Source organism: Parasteatoda tepidariorum, chromosome 12 (assembly GCF_982258835.1).
Source record: "Parasteatoda tepidariorum strain Cologne lab strain chromosome 12, Ptep-v5.0, whole genome shotgun sequence".
Taxonomy (NCBI): domain Eukaryota; kingdom Metazoa; phylum Arthropoda; class Arachnida; order Araneae; family Theridiidae; genus Parasteatoda; species Parasteatoda tepidariorum.
This window is the reverse complement of record NC_141766.1, coordinates 33,701,677-33,719,952: the sequence shown is the minus strand read 5'-3', so window position 1 is coordinate 33,719,952 and position 18,276 is coordinate 33,701,677. Positions and strand designations below refer to the sequence as shown.

The following is an 18,276-nucleotide window of genomic DNA, read 5'->3' as shown; positions in this document are numbered from 1 at the left end:
AAATTATTTGATATTTTTTTTAATTGTGGGATAACTTAATTTTAGATTTTTGGAATACATGAAATTTTTACCCATAAAAATAAAAGCCTTCATTTGAAACACATGAAAATATTTCATTGCCATGAAAAAATAGTCTTTTCAAAGAAATACATAATTTTGATTTACAAAGGTTTTAGATATTTTAAGTCATAAGAAGTATTGCAAACACATTAATAGTTTAAAAAAATCAGTTATTAGCATTGAAAATTTATTTAATTTTAAAATTTTAAATTTATTTATTAACCAAATAATTATGTTTATATTTTTTTCGACTAATTTCATACGGATATTTTCTCTTCAAATTTTATTTTCTGATCAGAGAAAATGGGACTAACGTTTGTACTATGATTGAATTGTAGTGCTGCCATCTAGTTATTTAGTTTGGAAAAATAAGAATTTGTCTGGCTAAATTTTTCACGCGTTTAACATTTTTTGTTGCAATGTAACTTACATAAATATATTTCATCACAATGGAAAAATGGGAAAGCGGAGAAAAACTATTTTAATTCAATTTTTGGTAACAAGTTAGTTTCATGAATATTACCTTCCGGATGCATTACTTTATATTTTAACATCTGTTAAAAAGATCCAAGCATTCACTTATTTTAATAATGATGTTTCAATTTAATATTTTAAATTTACTGCTATACTTTCTTAACTTATTATTATTGATAAGTTATTTCAACGTATATATAAGCAGAACCTTCTTACTGATCTGAAAAACCATTGAAAAGTTCAAAAAACTTATCTGAGGAGAGTATTTGTATTTATATGATTCATTGGCAGGTTTGAAAGTTTTAAAAGGCGAAAATTAGCAACTAACAATTAATATTACATCTAATGGTTCAATTAATTAGAAATTAACTGCACTATCAATAGAATTTTATTACTTCATTTTGTTCTACTTTAAAGTATTGAAAATTAATTAAGTATAACTGAAACTTAATTTAAAGAAGATTAAAAATTAGCTTTTAATAATTTTTTTAAGTTAAAAAGCAGTTATTAAAGTTAAGTTAGAGGGCAAAAATTTTTAAAGTTAAACTTTAATTTGTCTACAATTTTAGATATTATAAATTAGTTGATATGATAAACTTTTATTGTTTAACTATCGAAAAGTCATTACTGAACTTTTAATAAAAAATATTTTAGTTTACCACATACTATTAAATATATACATAATAACTATTAAGAAAGCTATTAATTACATATATTTAACTTTTTGCGGTATCATAAAATAATTTGTTTTAAAATTATAAGCAGAACTAGCCCAGAACGACCGCAGGCGCAGCAGATTTAATTTGGCTTCGCAGTTTTACCGACAAAATTGCATCAAAGGTAATAAAAAAAGTAGGCAGAATTATGTATAAGTCATAATACGATTCTCTTTTAAGACCACAAATTCAAAAAATAATATTCAAAATTTATTATTTCAAAGCTTCTTTGCATTATGTCTCATTATGAATTCTAACTAATCCTTAAATAAAAAAATTTTTCTGCGTAAATTCTTCTTTAGTATGCAATAATTTAACTAGGCAATAATTATAAATTATTTAAATAAAAATTTCAATAAATAACTGTCATTAGGCCATAAAACTTATTTATAGTTATGGTATTAAATTAAATTTAATATGAAAATTTAAACTGGAATAATTACATAAACGCAAAAAGAATATTCAAAATGAAATATTCATTAGTTTAGAATAAGGGTACTTGGATAAACGCCTTCAATTTATAGCTAAACTTGGGGCTACTTTTTATTAGATTAGAACAGTGTTTCCCAAAAAGTGGTGCGCGTACCCTCAGGGGTACGGGAACAGTTTAGCGGGGGTACGCGTTCTTATGCGAAGTATCTTGCCACAAACGAAAATTTCAAAAATTTTTATTTAAAAACAAAGCTAGCCATGACAATTTACAATTACGTATTTTTCTATTGGCTATTTTTTGCAGAGTTAACAGTTCATAATTAGTGGTGTCAACAGACAGTTGTGATTTTTAACTTTTGTGTGTAATTAATACATTAATTTTTTTATTAGTGGATCGCAGGGTTACGAAAAATTTAGAAAGGGTACACAAAAGTCATAAGTTTGGGAAACACTGGATTAGAACGTTGATATTTACGATACAATACGGAATTTAATATCAAAACAATGATACAATGTTGCTCTTAACTCAAATCGATTATATTCCCGATACCCTATTGATACCGGAGCTTATATTTATTTAAGTATACCTTTATTTACTAAAGTATACCTTAATTTATCAAGGCATATCTTGATTTACTAAAGTATCCATTGATTAGTATCCTCTTCTGATTTACTAAGGTATACACCTTGATTTACTAAAGTATCCATTGATTTACTAAAGTATACTACAAAAATAAGGGTATTTGAATAAGCCTCCTCAATTTATAGCTAGCCTTGAGGCTACCTTTCATTTTATTAGAACTCTGCTATTTATGATGATACAAGGAAATTTATATCAAAACAACGATTTTTTGTTGTTTCTAACTTAAATCGATTGTTCGCCAAGTTCTTGTTCTTTGCTCGCCAAGGTACCCCCTTTGCACTATTGATACCCGAATTTAAATTGATTTAAGTAAACCTTGATTTACGTATACCTTGAGTTACTGAAGTATACTATAAATATAAGGGTATTCGAATAAGCGTCCTCAATTTATAGATAAATTGAGGCTACCTTTTATTATATTAGAACGCTGTCGTTTAAGATAATGTATAGAAACTAATATCAAAACAACAATATCTTGTTGCTCTATGCTTAATTCGATTATATCCCCGATACCATATTGATTCCCGAGCTTAAATCGATTTAAGTATACCTTATTTTGCTGAAGTATAACTTTCTTTCAAATGGTATTTTAAACACATTTTGTTTGCTAATTTTAAATAATTAAAAATAATGCCTGCTACTTCTTCTTCTATGTTGAATCAGTAGTTTCATAAACTGAGCGGGAAAGTTGCCTTTTTAATTTAACGCTAGTTTAATTTTTTTTTTCATTTGGTAATTGGAAAGTATTGCAAAACAAAAAATACTTACATTCAAAATTAAGAAACTACAGAATCCAGAACTTAGATGGATAGACTCGATTAACGTGGCTTTCAAAACAATCAGAGTATTGAGCTGGCAATATCTGGCGACAAGGAGAACTGCATGGACTGTTGTGATGATGATGATAAAATAACTCACTATTTTTATTTTAGGCTCAAAGTGTATTTAATATTTAAAAAATTAAATCAAGTCCAATTTTTATTTATTTAAAAATTTAAAACGTACATTTTTTGTCAAAAGGTTGTTGGTTCAGTAGCTTTAGTATAATTATCGAAATTTACCTCAAAATTTCTAATCTCAGCAAGTTGAAACATTTTTCCGACTTATTAAATAATAATAACAACACTAGGGAACAATTTTATTTTCTGCCGCATGAGATTTTTCTACAGATTTTAGATACTTTCGGATAGCTGAGTTCAAATCTGCAATCGGCTTCTCTCTTCAAGCAACAGTTTTTTTTTAAACGACATTTTTAGTCTATTTTTTGTCGAAATGTACGAATTTAAAAACGGTACATGTAATAGGTGGTCACATAAATCTTGTGTCAAACTTTTAGGGGAGTTAGGGCGCATCATCAGGATTAAAATTGTACGGGAACCCATGCCCGGAAATATCCTCATACTACCCTACTATGAACTGTTTCTTTTTCTGCTTCTGAACGCATCATATTGGGAAAGCTCTCCTAGCTGCGTACAACGATGTTTCCGGGCATTGTGAGAAATTCTAATCCTGATGATGTACACTAACTCTCCTAGAAGTTTGTCGCAACACTTACGCTACCCCTTGTTATATATAACGTTTTTAAAATTGCATGTTTCGACCAAAAAATGGATTAAAATTGCCAATAAAAAAATCTGTACCTTTTGGAGCAAAACTAATTTCAGATTTGAAATCCTAACACTCGAATTTGGTAAGATCAAATATTTGTATAAAAACTTGTTCCTTTCTGCTGAAAATGAATAAATAAATAAACCTTTACACTCGCATTTTGAAGAACTTTAATTAATATTATCACTAATTTTCTCCCCTGAGAAAATGTCTTCATCAAATTTTATGTAAAGACAAATACCCTTATCATTTTTCTGCATTCCTGTAACAGTAGTTTATAGATATTTACCGCACTAAAATAAAAAATGAGAGAAATTAATGATATTTACCTGCAAAAGAAAAGAAAATATGGAGCTGTAGTTAACATAACAAACACAGCGCTTAAATCTTCTCCTTGGTGTGAACAAGCCATCCTTAGAGGAATCATTATCATTAACATACTACAAGAGCACATAAACAGAACTCTCGAAGGGACTGTCATCTGTAGAACAGATTAAAAAGTAGCGTAAATCAGCATGAGAAAATAATTGTTGTTATTAAAATTTATATATATATTTGCATGAAAAAAAGTACATAGAAATATTAAAACAGTTGATTAGTTATTGTATGCATATGATTACCAGATATTTTATCCTGTGCGTAAAAAAATATCTAAACTTATGCACAGTAATTATGTAATAGATTTGTGATAAAAAATAAAATATTAAGACTTAATATTATTCGAAAGACAAGATGTGGTATTTTACGGATCTGTGCACATACTTAATACATTGAAGACAATTGCTGAGGACGGATGATATTAACAACGATAGCAACAACAAAATTGAATGTAGGAAAAAGAGAAAATTAGCTTATGTGTGAAATAAAGTAAGACGTGTTCTGCTTATGCAAATTTTGGGTTGTCGAACTGGATTGTCACATGACAGCGCTGAATTTATATATAACAAAATTCAATCTATATAACGAATTCTATATGGGGAATATCTAGGCTAAATATTAACAGATAATGGTCCCTTTAGTCCTTATTCGCTCAAGATTCTCAAAACTTGGCCTGGTGACGTCCTTTTCAACATTGCTGCAGGGAAGTTATTTAAGAAAACAGGTGGTAAAATGAAATGTCTGTATTATTGTTGTCTAATTAATACCATAAATTACTAAATGTAATAATTACTCACCATATTTTGCGTAAATGTTTGATAGCCTAAAAATCTAAGTTCTCTGAAAGCATCAAATAAATAAAGCATGGCTCCTGCAAGTGTTAAGAATTCCAATACAAATCGAACCTGCAAAAAACAAAAATTTATATCATTACTTAATGTCAAATAATAAGATTTGCGTTTAAAAAAGTTATTAAAATAAATTTATATTAAATAAGTTAAAATTTATCTAAATAAATTATTAAATTGATTCTAATCAAAACAGTTGTAGAATTTATCAAAGCTATTTACATTGGCCAAACTTAACATACATTTAAAATTTGATTTAATGTACATGACAGGTATGTTTACTGTGTACAAAAAACAGAACATCTTGATAACTTTTGATCAATTGATTTGGTTTTCACCTATTAGTAAGCAATTTTTATTGTTTAAACAGATTGAGATTAAACATTTAAATCAACTTGTACTAACGATATTTATGCTGCGAAATCAGAAACAAAAACACATCGTTTATTATAATACTTATTTTCGACAAGTTTGGATTGAAAAGTTTGAGCCCTAAAATAAAAATTTTTTTGTTTATTAAACAATTAGCTCATCCAATAAATTTGGTACAAATAGTGTTTTCAAAACAACGTTCTTGTTTCCATAGCAGCAGACGGCTCAGACTGTGAGGTGGGGGGAGTTCTTACTTTAGACAAACTATACTAGGATCATTTTTTCAATTTGTGGCTAACACCCCTACGATTTTTGAGAGTCAACAAAAAAAAATAACTAAAAAAATAGATAAATTAAAAATTAAAAAGAGTATATTTATTCAGAAATGGGGGCTTGTATGTCTGATTTTGTTACTTAAAATATTGTCTGAATAATATTTTAGATTAACATCTTAAGCAATTAGGACTGAATTAATGCATGTGCAAATCAGATCATTAAATTAAAAAAAAGCAATATGATGTTGATTTTTTGTGTACTGTATACATGTGATACTGATAATGAAGCGGTATCTTACGGAGAGGGAGCAAAGCACCAAATCAGAAATCATCCAATCAACGACTAAGCGGAATAAGAAAATTATTGAAAAAAAACTTTTATTAGGAGGAAATACAAGTCTATAGCTTAAGGGGCCTGTGGACAATTTGCGAATTTTCGAATTTATTATAATTCCTTGTATTATTTTAAAACTGGATTCATATTAAAATATAGACGACGCAGTTTAGGAAAATGTTTTCCTAATACGCTGTATAACAAAAAAATCGACGCACCAAGAGCGCACTAAGACGCGCAAAATCGACGCTCCATCAGGCTGGAATGATGCCGACTTGGGACGTATAGTCTTTAGCGACGAATCCCGCTTCCAACTCTGTGTCCTGACGATCATCGAAGACGTGTTTGGAGACGCACAGGGCAGAGGGGGGATCCTGCCTTTACTATCGCACGCCACACCGGCCCTCAAGAAGGCATTATGGTGTGGGGTGCCATTTCCTTTGACAGCCGGACCCCTTTGGTCGTCATTAGAGGTACACTTACTGCACAGCGGTACGTCGACGACTTCCTAAGACCTGTTTCGCTACCGTTCCTTTTGCAGCGCCCTGGGCTGGTTTTTCAGCAGGACAATGCCAGACCACATACGGCACGTGTTGCTATGAACTGTCTGCAAGCTTGTCAAACTCTTCCCTGGCTCGCCAGATCACCAGATCTCTCTCCCATCGAGCATGTCTGGGATATGATGGGAAGCCGATTGCATCTGGCACGGAATGTTGATGACCTCGTTCAACAATTGGATCGAATTTGGCAGGAAATACCGCAAGAGGCCATCCGGGAGCTTTATCGGTCTATGCCACGCCGTGTGGCAGCTTGTACCCAGGCTAGAGGCGGGTCAACACCTTATTGAACTTGTTACTGTAACTCTGCAATAAATTATTAAATTGTTCTGAAATTTTAATCATTTACTAATCTGTACATTGTCTTCCTATCCACCAATTTTCGTACAACTTCTTCTTCAATTCGGACAACATTCTTCTTGGTGCGTCGATTTTTTTGTTATAGAGTGTATTTTCCTATTGCTTTACATGGAGGTTTTCGTTGTTTCACCTCCATGTAACGCAAATGCGGGTTAGTTCCATCAAAAAGTTCTCCACGAAAGCAAACTTCTCCCAATAGTTGATCCAGAAGTTCCTTTGTTCTCTGGATAGGGTTCAAAATTACAAGGCTGAGTTGAACATTAGTTATTGTTAGCCCAACAAAATTGGGTCTGCTGTTCAACAACGGTTATAAAAAAAGGCCTACACATGCATCTAAAAATACTTATAGAAAATTTTGTAAAAAAATCTTATTTAGCTCAAAACATGATAAGTCGAAAGTATATAAGTCGACGCTATATAAAGGGTATATAATATATGGATTTTTAATTTTTGAAACACTGAATTACTTTGAAACTGATTTTATATTAAGATATGAGAGTAACATTATCGGAAAATACTTATATATGTTTAAAAATAGTTTTATAAACATTTTTAAAATATCTTATCAAATCCAAAACACGCTGAGTGCAAAGTATATAAGGTACTTCTATCAGGGAAATCTAACATTACGATTTTTTCATAAATTTTTACATTGCAAAAAACTCGTTTCATATTAAAGTATTTGCTTCAAATTTTCCAAAAATATTCAAATATATCTAAAAAAAGTATGAAATTTTTAAAATTTGTTTTTAGAGTAAAATATTCGAATAAATACATTTTTTTAGAATGCCAAATTTATTAAAACTAGTTTTATATTAAAATATGGGTTCATTGTATTTCTAAAATTCCATTTAAGTTTAGAAATGCTTAAAGAATTTTTTTTTAAAAGTTCTTACCTAGTCCCAAAGACGCGAATTCAAAAGAATATATATATATCTAACATTAGGGGGATACTTTGCAATTTTTTTAAAATTTTTTGTAACGTGGAATTTCATTTGAAATCAGTTTCGCATAAAAATATGGGTGTCATTTTTCTTTTCGAAATTACTCATATTTATCTAGAAAATACTTATATAAAAATAGAACTCCATTTTCTTTCGGCACAATTTTTTCTGTCTCGAGGCGAAATTAAAAATATAATGTAAAATTGAAAATTTGGAAAAAAAGGTATACCTCTAGTTTATATCCTTAACAAACAATTAAATTATTCTTTTTTCAAAGTGTTGTTACACTTTTATTAAAAATTCGATTAAATTTTGAATTTTGTAATTATTTTCTATTAAGTTTCATATTAATTTATTAGTAAACAGTAGTTAATAAATGTAGTTAAAAGAAAAACAGCATTATTATATCAGCTAAAATACCTATAAATTCAAGAAGGGTTTTGCGCAGAATCCTTAGAAAAAAAAAATTAAAAAATTTTTTAGGTGAAAAATGTATGGAGAAATATCTTTAAAAAATGAAAATATTGAAATTTTCTGTAATTCAACATTGTAAATCTCTGTTATTCAACATTGTAAATCTCTGTTATTCAACATTGCAAATCTTTGTAATTCCACATTATAAATCTCTATAGTTCAATATTGCAATTCCCTGTAATTCAACATATTAAATCTCTGTAATTCAACATATTAAATCTCTGTAATTCAACATTGTAAATCTCTGTAATTCAATATTGTAAATCTCTGTAGTTCAATATTGTCTTTCTCTGTAATTCATTGTAATTTTCCGTAATTCGAAAGTAAATTAATATATTCATCCTTTGTAATTCTGTTCATCAATTTTTTGGATGAAAACTGTAAAAGTACGGTATTAAGTGATAACATCTAATTCTCTTTAATTCAATACTGTTATTATTTGTAACTCAAAAACGCTTCATTCTTAGTATAATCTAATGCATTTTTAAAAATGATTTAAAAAGTTTACTTACATAATCAGATGGTTTATCAGCGTTCAATAAATAACATTGATCAACGTCAGATGTTAAATTAATATTGATTGGTGACATAGTAGTTGATGTTGAATGCATAAAATGTGAGTGATTATGGTGTTTGTACGACTTTGGAATTGATGGTCCAGGTCTCATAACAAAACAGCTTAAGGAAATTGCAAAATATAAGAAGAAGGTTAAGAATTGGCGAAAGAATCTGGAAAAAAAAAGAAAAAAGAATGAAATTCGTCAAATATAATGCGTTAGCCAGTTGAGTTTTTATCTTTATTTTAAAAAAAATATTGTGAAATATGTTGTGAACTTACCTGAACTTAACAAATTTGTTCCACTTAGCGTTGAGAAGATCAGCTAGGACACCACTTAGCATGTCCAAATGATCTATTTTTTCCTAAAATTGAATTCAAATTAATAGGAATTTGAAACAAGTTTTCGGTTAAGAGTCTCTGACTTTAAAAAAAAATATTTTTTTGAATATAATACTATTACACAGAAATTTCTTGGAAAAAAATGGTCAAATAAAAATTTAAGTAGTTGTAGTAGTAATGTTTGTCATCTATTTTCTAAAAATTATTTTCACTTAAATTAGCTACCTTTTTATCAATGATTGCTCAATGTACTAAATGGGTCAAGCCTCCCCACTGGAAGTTTATTTGGCTAAAGAGTTATTAATAAGAGTTATTAAAGAGTTATTAATTATGGAATCTAAAGAGTTATGAACACTAAACATACTAACATTTTACAATACAATACAATACAATACAACCGATAACCGATCTTATAACTGGTTATGGTACGTTGAATGTTAATATCTAAGAAGCATAATAAAACGTTTAACAAAATTAGTTTTTTTCCTATGCAGATTATATGTTAATGCCAATTATATGTTAATTATATGCAATATGTTGATTATGTTAATTATATTAATTTTGTTAATTAAACTAATTATGTTAATTGTGCTAATTATGCTAATTATGTTAATTATGTTAATTGTGTTACTTATGTTAATTGTGTTAATTATGTCAATTATGTTAATGTTAATTATATGTTCATGACAGATGGTTCAGAAGAAAAGAACTTTAAAAAAAAAGTTGTTTCTGAACGAGAAAGATGCTACGTGTGATTTAGCTTGATTTTACCTGCAAGCAAAGAAAAAATATGGTACTCATCAACTATCTTAATGTTTTAATATAAAAAATAATGGACTGGTCGAGCCTCCCATATTTCCTTGCACGTCGTGGGGTACGTGCCTACAGTCAAATGCAAATTTTGGAAACTTGAAATGCTGCGGACGGGATTATTACGGAAGATTTTGTCTATCTATCAACTAAATATAATTATTTAAATGCAAAGAAAGTATATACAAGATGGCATAAAGTATTATCTCACCCCATACACAACAAGATTAAGAACGGAGAGTTTATTAATTTCTCCAGTTTGACTGTTAATGGTATCAATATCATCCAAAGCATAGGCAGCACATGTAATGTTTCCAAGTTCCCAGTATATTTCTCTTTGTAATGATAATATATGAAAATATATCTGCAATAGTACAAAATACATTATTTACAAACTGATAGTTGAAATATGAACAGTTGATTTGAAACTTATAAAAAATATACATAACTCTAATATTCCAGATAATTTTCATTTTATGTAAACTATCTGAATTATTAATTATTCATTAGTTGAATATCAGTACCGAGGGGAAAAAATAAAGTTACATATATATATATATATATATATATATATATATATACACACAAAGTAACATGAAAAACATGAATAAAATAAAAAACTAAATGGTAGAGAAACAAGAATGGTAAAAGCAAATAGTCGTTATCAAGACACATCTAATTGCTATAAATGCGATATTTCTGAATAAAGAATAATTATCCTAAGATAAAAATTATTCTTTATATGTGTCGATATCGCAAAAAACCTTATGTTGTAAAAAATCATGAAATAAAAGAAAAATGTAAAAAGAAATCGAACTTACCGGCGGGAATTAAGGCGCGGTTTATGTTTAAAAGTACAATAATAAAACAGTTAACAAAAAACGCGAAGATGTAAAATATTGGAAGTTGTGCTTATAGCTTGAATCGAATAAAATAAAATTAAAAAATATATATATATTTGATCGAAGAAGAAGAAAAAATTTTTTAGTAAATATTAGTGCTGCCATCTATGAGAAAAAATTAAAAATTAAAAATTGAAATAATAATAAAAATGTTTAACGGATTGATTAAATTAGCAGACTAAAAAAATATCATTCATAGGGAAATTAATTTAAAAGTCAGTCTGTACAATTGGATAGAAAGCCGTTTATAGACTTTATCCTTCATTCATAAAACCTTACATAATTTTACAGATTACATATATCCATCTTTCATAGGGTGACTTATTTAAAAATCAGAGCCTGCATATAGGAATAGAAAACCGTTTATAGGTTTTATTCTTCATTCATACAACCTTACATAATTTTAAAGTATACACGTATCACCTGCATTCATTTGGGGTGGTTCTTTACGAACCAGAGCCCATTCCACTTATACAAAAATAATAAATAAATAAATAAACTGTTTATTATGCTGGACAATTAAAATTAAATTAATTTTAAGAGGCTACAAATACTAAAAAGTAACTAAAAAATATTTAACTAATCCAGTATGAAAGGTCATACATCCAAACTATTCCGTCCAGTGGCTTTAGGAATAGTTTATCATAATTAGTTCCTACCTTGAAAAAATCAGAGCTCATTCTTAAAACAGAAAAATTAAATAAAAATTAAAAATTAATGTACCAAGTTTTTTAAGATATTTTTAAAATAGAATTTAAGAAATGAACTAGGAAAATGGCTTTTAATTAAATTGTTTTATATATATCAGTATCTAATAAAAACTCGTTATAGTTAGAATTATTCCTGTGAAATCTATGAATTTGATTGGCAATAATATTAGAAAAAACCTTATTGGCTAGGTTAGAGTTAAAATCAATGCATTTTTTAACTGGAAATTTAAAATCATTTCTTTTGTCAAAAAATTTAAATGTAATATTTTTATCTACATTAATATTAAGAGTCAAATCTAAAAAATTTGCTGAAGAATTACTATTATTTGTTTTATTAAGAATTAATTCATTTGGATAAATATGTTTTGCTAGAATATCGAAATCATTAAAATTAATAACTAATAGATCATCAATGAATCAGAGAAAGAGAGAATTAATTGGAAGATTAACATGTGATTTTACAAATCTATATTCTTGTAGTAAAAGAAAAATATTGCAGATGTTAGTACTAAAATTATTTCCCATGGGAATACCATTAATTTGTTGAAAAAGGTGGTCATTGAAAAGAATATAATTATTGTTAAGGTTAATATGTACTAGAAAGTTCCAGTTATCTTCATTAATAATATCACTGAGATTAACATGCTATGAATTTGAAGAAGGTCATCATGAATTTTATTAGTTGGAAGGGAAGTATATAGGTTTTCGAAATCAAAACAGTGAATTGAATCAACATTTTTTAAAGTTTTTAGTGTATTTAATCCTCTCCCTCTATATATCCTCTCTCTCTCTCTCTATATATATATATATATAAATATATATATATATATATATATATATATATATATATATATATATATATATATATATATATATATATATATATATATATATATATATATATATATATATATATATATATATATATATATATATATATATATATATATATATATATATATATATATATATATATATATATATATATATATATATATATATATATATATATATATATATATATATATATATATATATATATATATATATATATATATATATAGAGGGAGAGAGAGATGCATCTATATACAAAATAAAAAATTTATTAAGCATGAAATAAGTAACTTATTAATAGTAAAAGTACTATAAAAACGAAAGTAACAAAAAATAATAAAAAATTTATAGTAAGAATTCTATGCAAATATTGAAGGAAAATTGAACAAAATTATATAAAAATGTTATTACTAAAGCCCAATTCTATAAATAAAATCTATGCCAACACATTTAATTTTTTACATTTCTGTCATATATTTATCGTCTTAAGATAATAGAAATAACATATAATATTCTACTAGTGATAAAAAGAAATTACTGTTCACTCATTATGCTAAGCTTCAATTCATATCGCATTGCATCAGTTAGCAAAACTTATTGAAAAACTATTTTTAAATTTAAAATAATTTTCGTCGTAAACTAAGCAGTCTTTATAGATGACTTTTTTATTAGATTTAGCATATTTTTAAAAAAAGTTCAATATCATTAGCAATAATAAACTACCTACGTCCTTCATTGCTAACTTTGCTGCAAGGGTCAAAGGTGTCAAATTCTGACGATTTTTAATATCTAAAGAAGCTCCACATTCATATGACATATCAAATATTTCCTAAAAAAACAATAGTTTTTTAATTTAATCTATTTCTTAAAAACATGTCAAGTTTATATTTTTAAAACATTATATATTCCACACAGTTTAAGATATTCAACGTAAGTGAAAGTTTTTAAACAATTTTTTATAGCTTACGCTCTAAATTTCATAAACTAATAATAAAAGGACTGAAAAAATAGTTTTTTTTAATTAACATGTTTTCTTACTAAGCGCAAAATTTAATTTTTCCATTCACAAAAAATGTGCCAGAAGTGTAATTTACAAATTAATCACGTTTAAAATATTCACAAAAAAAATTTCTTTCAAACGATTTCTAGTGTGAGTAATAATTAAATTGATAAATTGTTATTATAAAAATGCTAGTAAAATTGCAAGAATTTACAGGAACTTTTGAATTTATAACTGAAAGCAATCGAATGTTTATTCGAATTTTATAATTTATTCCTTTGAATCTAGCATTTTCAAACGTAAACATTAAATTTCCGATTACGATGAAAATTTTGAACAGTCAATAATGCTTTTCGTCGGTAAAATTCTTTAAACGTGACAACGCATTCTGGATAAGAATTGTAGTTTTTGGCATTTTATAACTCAATAATTACGTCGAAATTTGATCAGTGTGACCAAATAAATTTGATGTGTGATGTGATTAGAATTCCTAAAATCTATCTGTAAAAAATATATATAAAGAAAAAAAAAGCATTTGGTGAGTGACGCAGGATAAATTGTTCGTACATGTTAACATGTTCTTTAACATTTAATCAGCCTAAGAAAGTAAAATTATGACTATTCATTAGATAAAAAAATACTTTTAATACTTACGAGTTTGTTTTGTATAACAAGAATATGCAAAACAGTATTTCCATTTGTGTCTTGAATATCAGGATCGGCGCCCTTAGCAAGTAAGAGACGATAACATTCCTCTTGGCCTAAACACGCTGCAAAAGATAATGGATATTCACCCCAATACACGTATCTGAAAAGAAATAAGATTTTGCATAGAGAAAAAAAATTGTGCTGAAATTACGGTATTAAGCGGTAATAATATTTCTTATATAAAACAAAATTCTGCTGAAATTACGGTACTGGGCTGTTACGATATTTCTTATAAGAAAAAAACAATGCACTACGATGATGTTTTGAGTTGAGGAAACATTTTTGTCAGATATTTGAGAGTTCGTGTTTCGTCAAAATCACGTGAATCATGGCAAAATGATTCTTATAATTAATGAAAGGATTGCTAAACCGTCAAAAGTGAGAATTTCATTTCTGAGAGTGTAAGGACTTTCCCTATTTACCTTGCATATTTTTTCAACGAAAAACATAAAGAAAAGACTTTATTATTTGATTAAAAGATAACTTAAAAATAATGTACGACTATAAAAATATTTAAAAGAATTAAGCCTAAATTATGAATTCAAAAAAGAAACATGCTTTAAATATGCATGATTAGTTCTAACTTGATATATTCAGATATTTTTATAATTATAATAATTTTAATTTTTTTAAAAAAAAGATAAAAGTGAAACACTTGGTGCCACTATTCTCTAGATTATTAATATATTTCTTTACTATTTTTACTTACACTGAAAGAATTAAAAATACTTCTTGTAAGTTTTATTTATTATTGAACTTTGTCTAAAAATTTATTTGGAGCTAGAAAAAATAACTTACCCTTTATAATCAGTTTTTATGCTTACATCTACCCACTCATGTTCTAAACTATCTGAGCGACAAAATTTTTGATCTTCAGGTAAAAAGAAACTACCGTTGGCTCTTTCATTAAAATTAGCTCCATGGTCCAACAAAAACTTTACCACTACAGGATCTTCATTCACAATAGACATGTGCAACACATTTTCTCCTAAAAAAGTCACATATTTAATCCTAAGAAATGGTTCAATGAATATATAATTATATATATTAGCAGTTGCCGAGAACAATACGCCTTTAGAAAGTGGGCGTAGTTGGCGTGGATAGATTTCCGGTTGCTTAACGGTATAAGGAAAAAAACATTTAACATATGTTTACAATTTGAACACTATAACAGTTTGAGGATAGCCTGGTCAGTAGGGCGCAGGGCAAATCTGTCGAGTCGCAAATTCCTCCATGTTCTTATAACAAATCAATACCTCTGGGGGTACTGATCCAGGAGTTTCCTTGTCATCTAGATTGGTTCAAAATGTTGCTGGGTGGCGCAGTTGATTTGCTGTCGGCCTTCTGAGCCCAAGTCTGCGGGTTTGACACCGGATTTTCGGGATGCAGAAAATCCTCAGCGGCCATGTCGTATGATTATGCGGCATGTAAAAGATCCCTGGAGTGCCTTATTGGCTCTTGGCATTTCCGGCAAAATTAAATTCCTAGTGCACTTTATCATCCAAATAGAGTCTCGGTGCTGCCATCTAGTGTGGCAGAAACTAGACGTCCAAATTAACATGACCAACGGTATCTCACCCATTGTGGTGGTCCTGAAAAGAGTGGATACCACCTCTGGAGAACGCACTAGGTCTGCTCATCGGCAAGACCGATTGTGCAGCTCATAAGAAGTAAAAAATAATAATAAAAAAAAAAGATTATTTCAAAATTACAAGGCTACGGATATGATCATTAGTAGTCGTAACCCAAAATCGGGTAGGCTGCTCAACGATGGATATAAAATTAAATACTTAACAGCTTGGATACTATATTTTTATGGTTATTTGACTTTTTTGGTTTAATATGGTAAAATAACAATTAAATAAATTGCTATTTAACCATTTTTGGCAAGAAATTTCTAACAGTGTAAAGTTAATATTTTTTTCTAAAATATCATTGGGAATGTTCTGATCATTTTAATTGTAAATCAAATTTAAAAGATGTTTGAAATATTGAATTATTTATTGAGTGCGTTTCATGGCAAAATGTTTGAAAAATACAAATCAGAATTGTAGATAAAATAGACAATTAACCTCGACAAAATGAAAAAAAGGCATTTACCATAAAATTCATCTACTTGATAGACATCATTTATAAGTTTCGGGAAAAGGAGAACAAGGCGTTTGGCAAGCTCAATATGCACTGGTGTCGCATTCAGTAAACATAAATGAAGAATTGTTTCACCAAGAGACCCTCTCTGATCTAAATCCCAACATACTTCTCGAAACTGAGGTGCAACTGTAAAAAAGATTAATCATCATTGTCAAAAGTATAAAACCAAAAATCACAAATGAGTTTACAATAGCAAAGATCATTTTTACGTACATGTACAGTCTTTTGAATGAGGATCATCAACAGGAACTACAACTGATTTGTTGGAGGGTTTGTAATTTGGATCTCGATTTTGAGGTAATTGTTTGTGTTTTGGACGATCCTTATTTCGAGTCACTACCAAATCTTGAATTGGTATCATTTTCCCATCTCCGTTGTTATATAAAAATGGCAGCACCATTTCTCGAAATTGATCATCTAACTATGAGAGAAAAATGATAATACCCGATGATTAAAACCAGGAATTGACATCATTTTTTTTTGTTGATAAATATGACTATAGAAACCTAATTCCAAAAAACAATAACTGCAACTTATAAATGCAATTTTATAGCAACTTATTACCCAAAACTAAAACCATCATGTACAGGTTAGTACTTTTTAATGCATTTTGAAATCAAATAAAAATTTGCATGTATTAAAACTGTGGTATTTAAGTTGTAGGTACAGTGAGCAAAATATAAAACGGACTATCTTGAATAACTTTTGGTCTAATGATCCGTTCTAAACGCTCTAGGACTCAATCTCAATGGTTCAAGGGGGTAAATATAGGACGGTCAGATAGTTCCTTTCGCTCAAATTTTGCATTTTACCATGTAAAATTTAAATCTTTAAAATGGTGTTAAAAATTGTAAACCTCACAATTCAAGATTTTTCTGACTATTAATGAATGAAATGTGAAAAAGTAATTATTTATTACAAAAATCTATTTTTTTTTTTAGAATTCATTTTCCATAAACTAATGTTACTAAATAACAAAAATGGTGTCGGCTACTTTACTCAAAGTAATGTAAAAAAATTGGTGTAGGGAAACATTAGATCCAGGAATTATGTATGGCGTTTCACTTCACTTTGGTGTGAAGTAGCTGCCACCATTTTTGGCACTAAGAAACACTAAAAATTTTTATAGTGTATGAATAACAATATGAAGCTAGAAAATATAAAAATAAAAACATTAGTAAAGGTTTGTTCAGTGTGTACTTAGTTTCATTGCGTTTAATTTTCCCCAATACATGATTGAAATTATCACCTTTCTTAAGAATAATTTACTTTTCTTCGTATGAGAAAAAAAAGACAGATTTATACACTTTCAGTTAAAGCACTATAATTATTAGAAATTGCTAAAATGATCAAAAAATTGGTTTAAAAAATTATAACACTTTATAGCCAATTTAAAATTCAAAACCTGTACTTACATTTGAATAATCTTTGTTTTTTATGGCGTCTTTCATAAGAGTTATTAATTGTCCTCCTCCTTTAACATTTACCAATGAATATATTTTCAAAGATTCACTGTCAGTTTGCTTTTTCACGGCAGAAGAGGTGACATTACTTTCAGCATTTCCCATGATCAAATCTGAAAATATATCCTTTGAAAGGTGGCCAAAACATACAGTGAGCAAAAAAAGCGAACATCTTTAATAACTTTTAAAGAAACGGTCGTATTTTCACGCTCTGGGGCTCAATCTTAGTAGTTCGTTGGGACTGATTTTAAATATGTTTAACCCCTTAACGATCGGTTAATATTCAAGAAAGCGGTCATAAAAGTGCCTATTTTTTTTGCTTTTG

The 18,276-nt window shown here is 28.2% G+C and overlaps 1 protein-coding gene across 1 annotated transcript in view; it reads right to left on the bottom strand.

Moving 5' to 3' along the window:
* nan (transient receptor potential cation channel subfamily V member nanchung) overlaps positions 1–18,059 on the bottom strand; it is a 107,977-nt gene extending 89,918 nt beyond the window's left edge. Inside the window, exons 1-11 of the mRNA XM_087155666.1 lie at positions 17,904–18,059; positions 16,708–16,909; positions 16,438–16,614; positions 15,136–15,325; positions 14,284–14,437; positions 13,357–13,458; positions 10,395–10,547; positions 9,314–9,396; positions 8,988–9,204; positions 5,109–5,216; positions 4,263–4,414 (exon numbers count right to left, since the gene is read on the bottom strand). Of these exons, the coding sequence (XP_087011792.1) occupies positions 4,263–4,414; positions 5,109–5,216; positions 8,988–9,204; positions 9,314–9,396; positions 10,395–10,547; positions 13,357–13,458; positions 14,284–14,437; positions 15,136–15,325; positions 16,438–16,614; positions 16,708–16,909; positions 17,904–18,056 (1,691 nt within the window). The 5' untranslated portion in view covers positions 18,057–18,059. The remainder of the gene's footprint in view (positions 1–4,262; positions 4,415–5,108; positions 5,217–8,987; positions 9,205–9,313; positions 9,397–10,394; positions 10,548–13,356; positions 13,459–14,283; positions 14,438–15,135; positions 15,326–16,437; positions 16,615–16,707; positions 16,910–17,903) is intronic.
* Between the last annotated feature and the right edge of the window lie 217 nt (positions 18,060–18,276).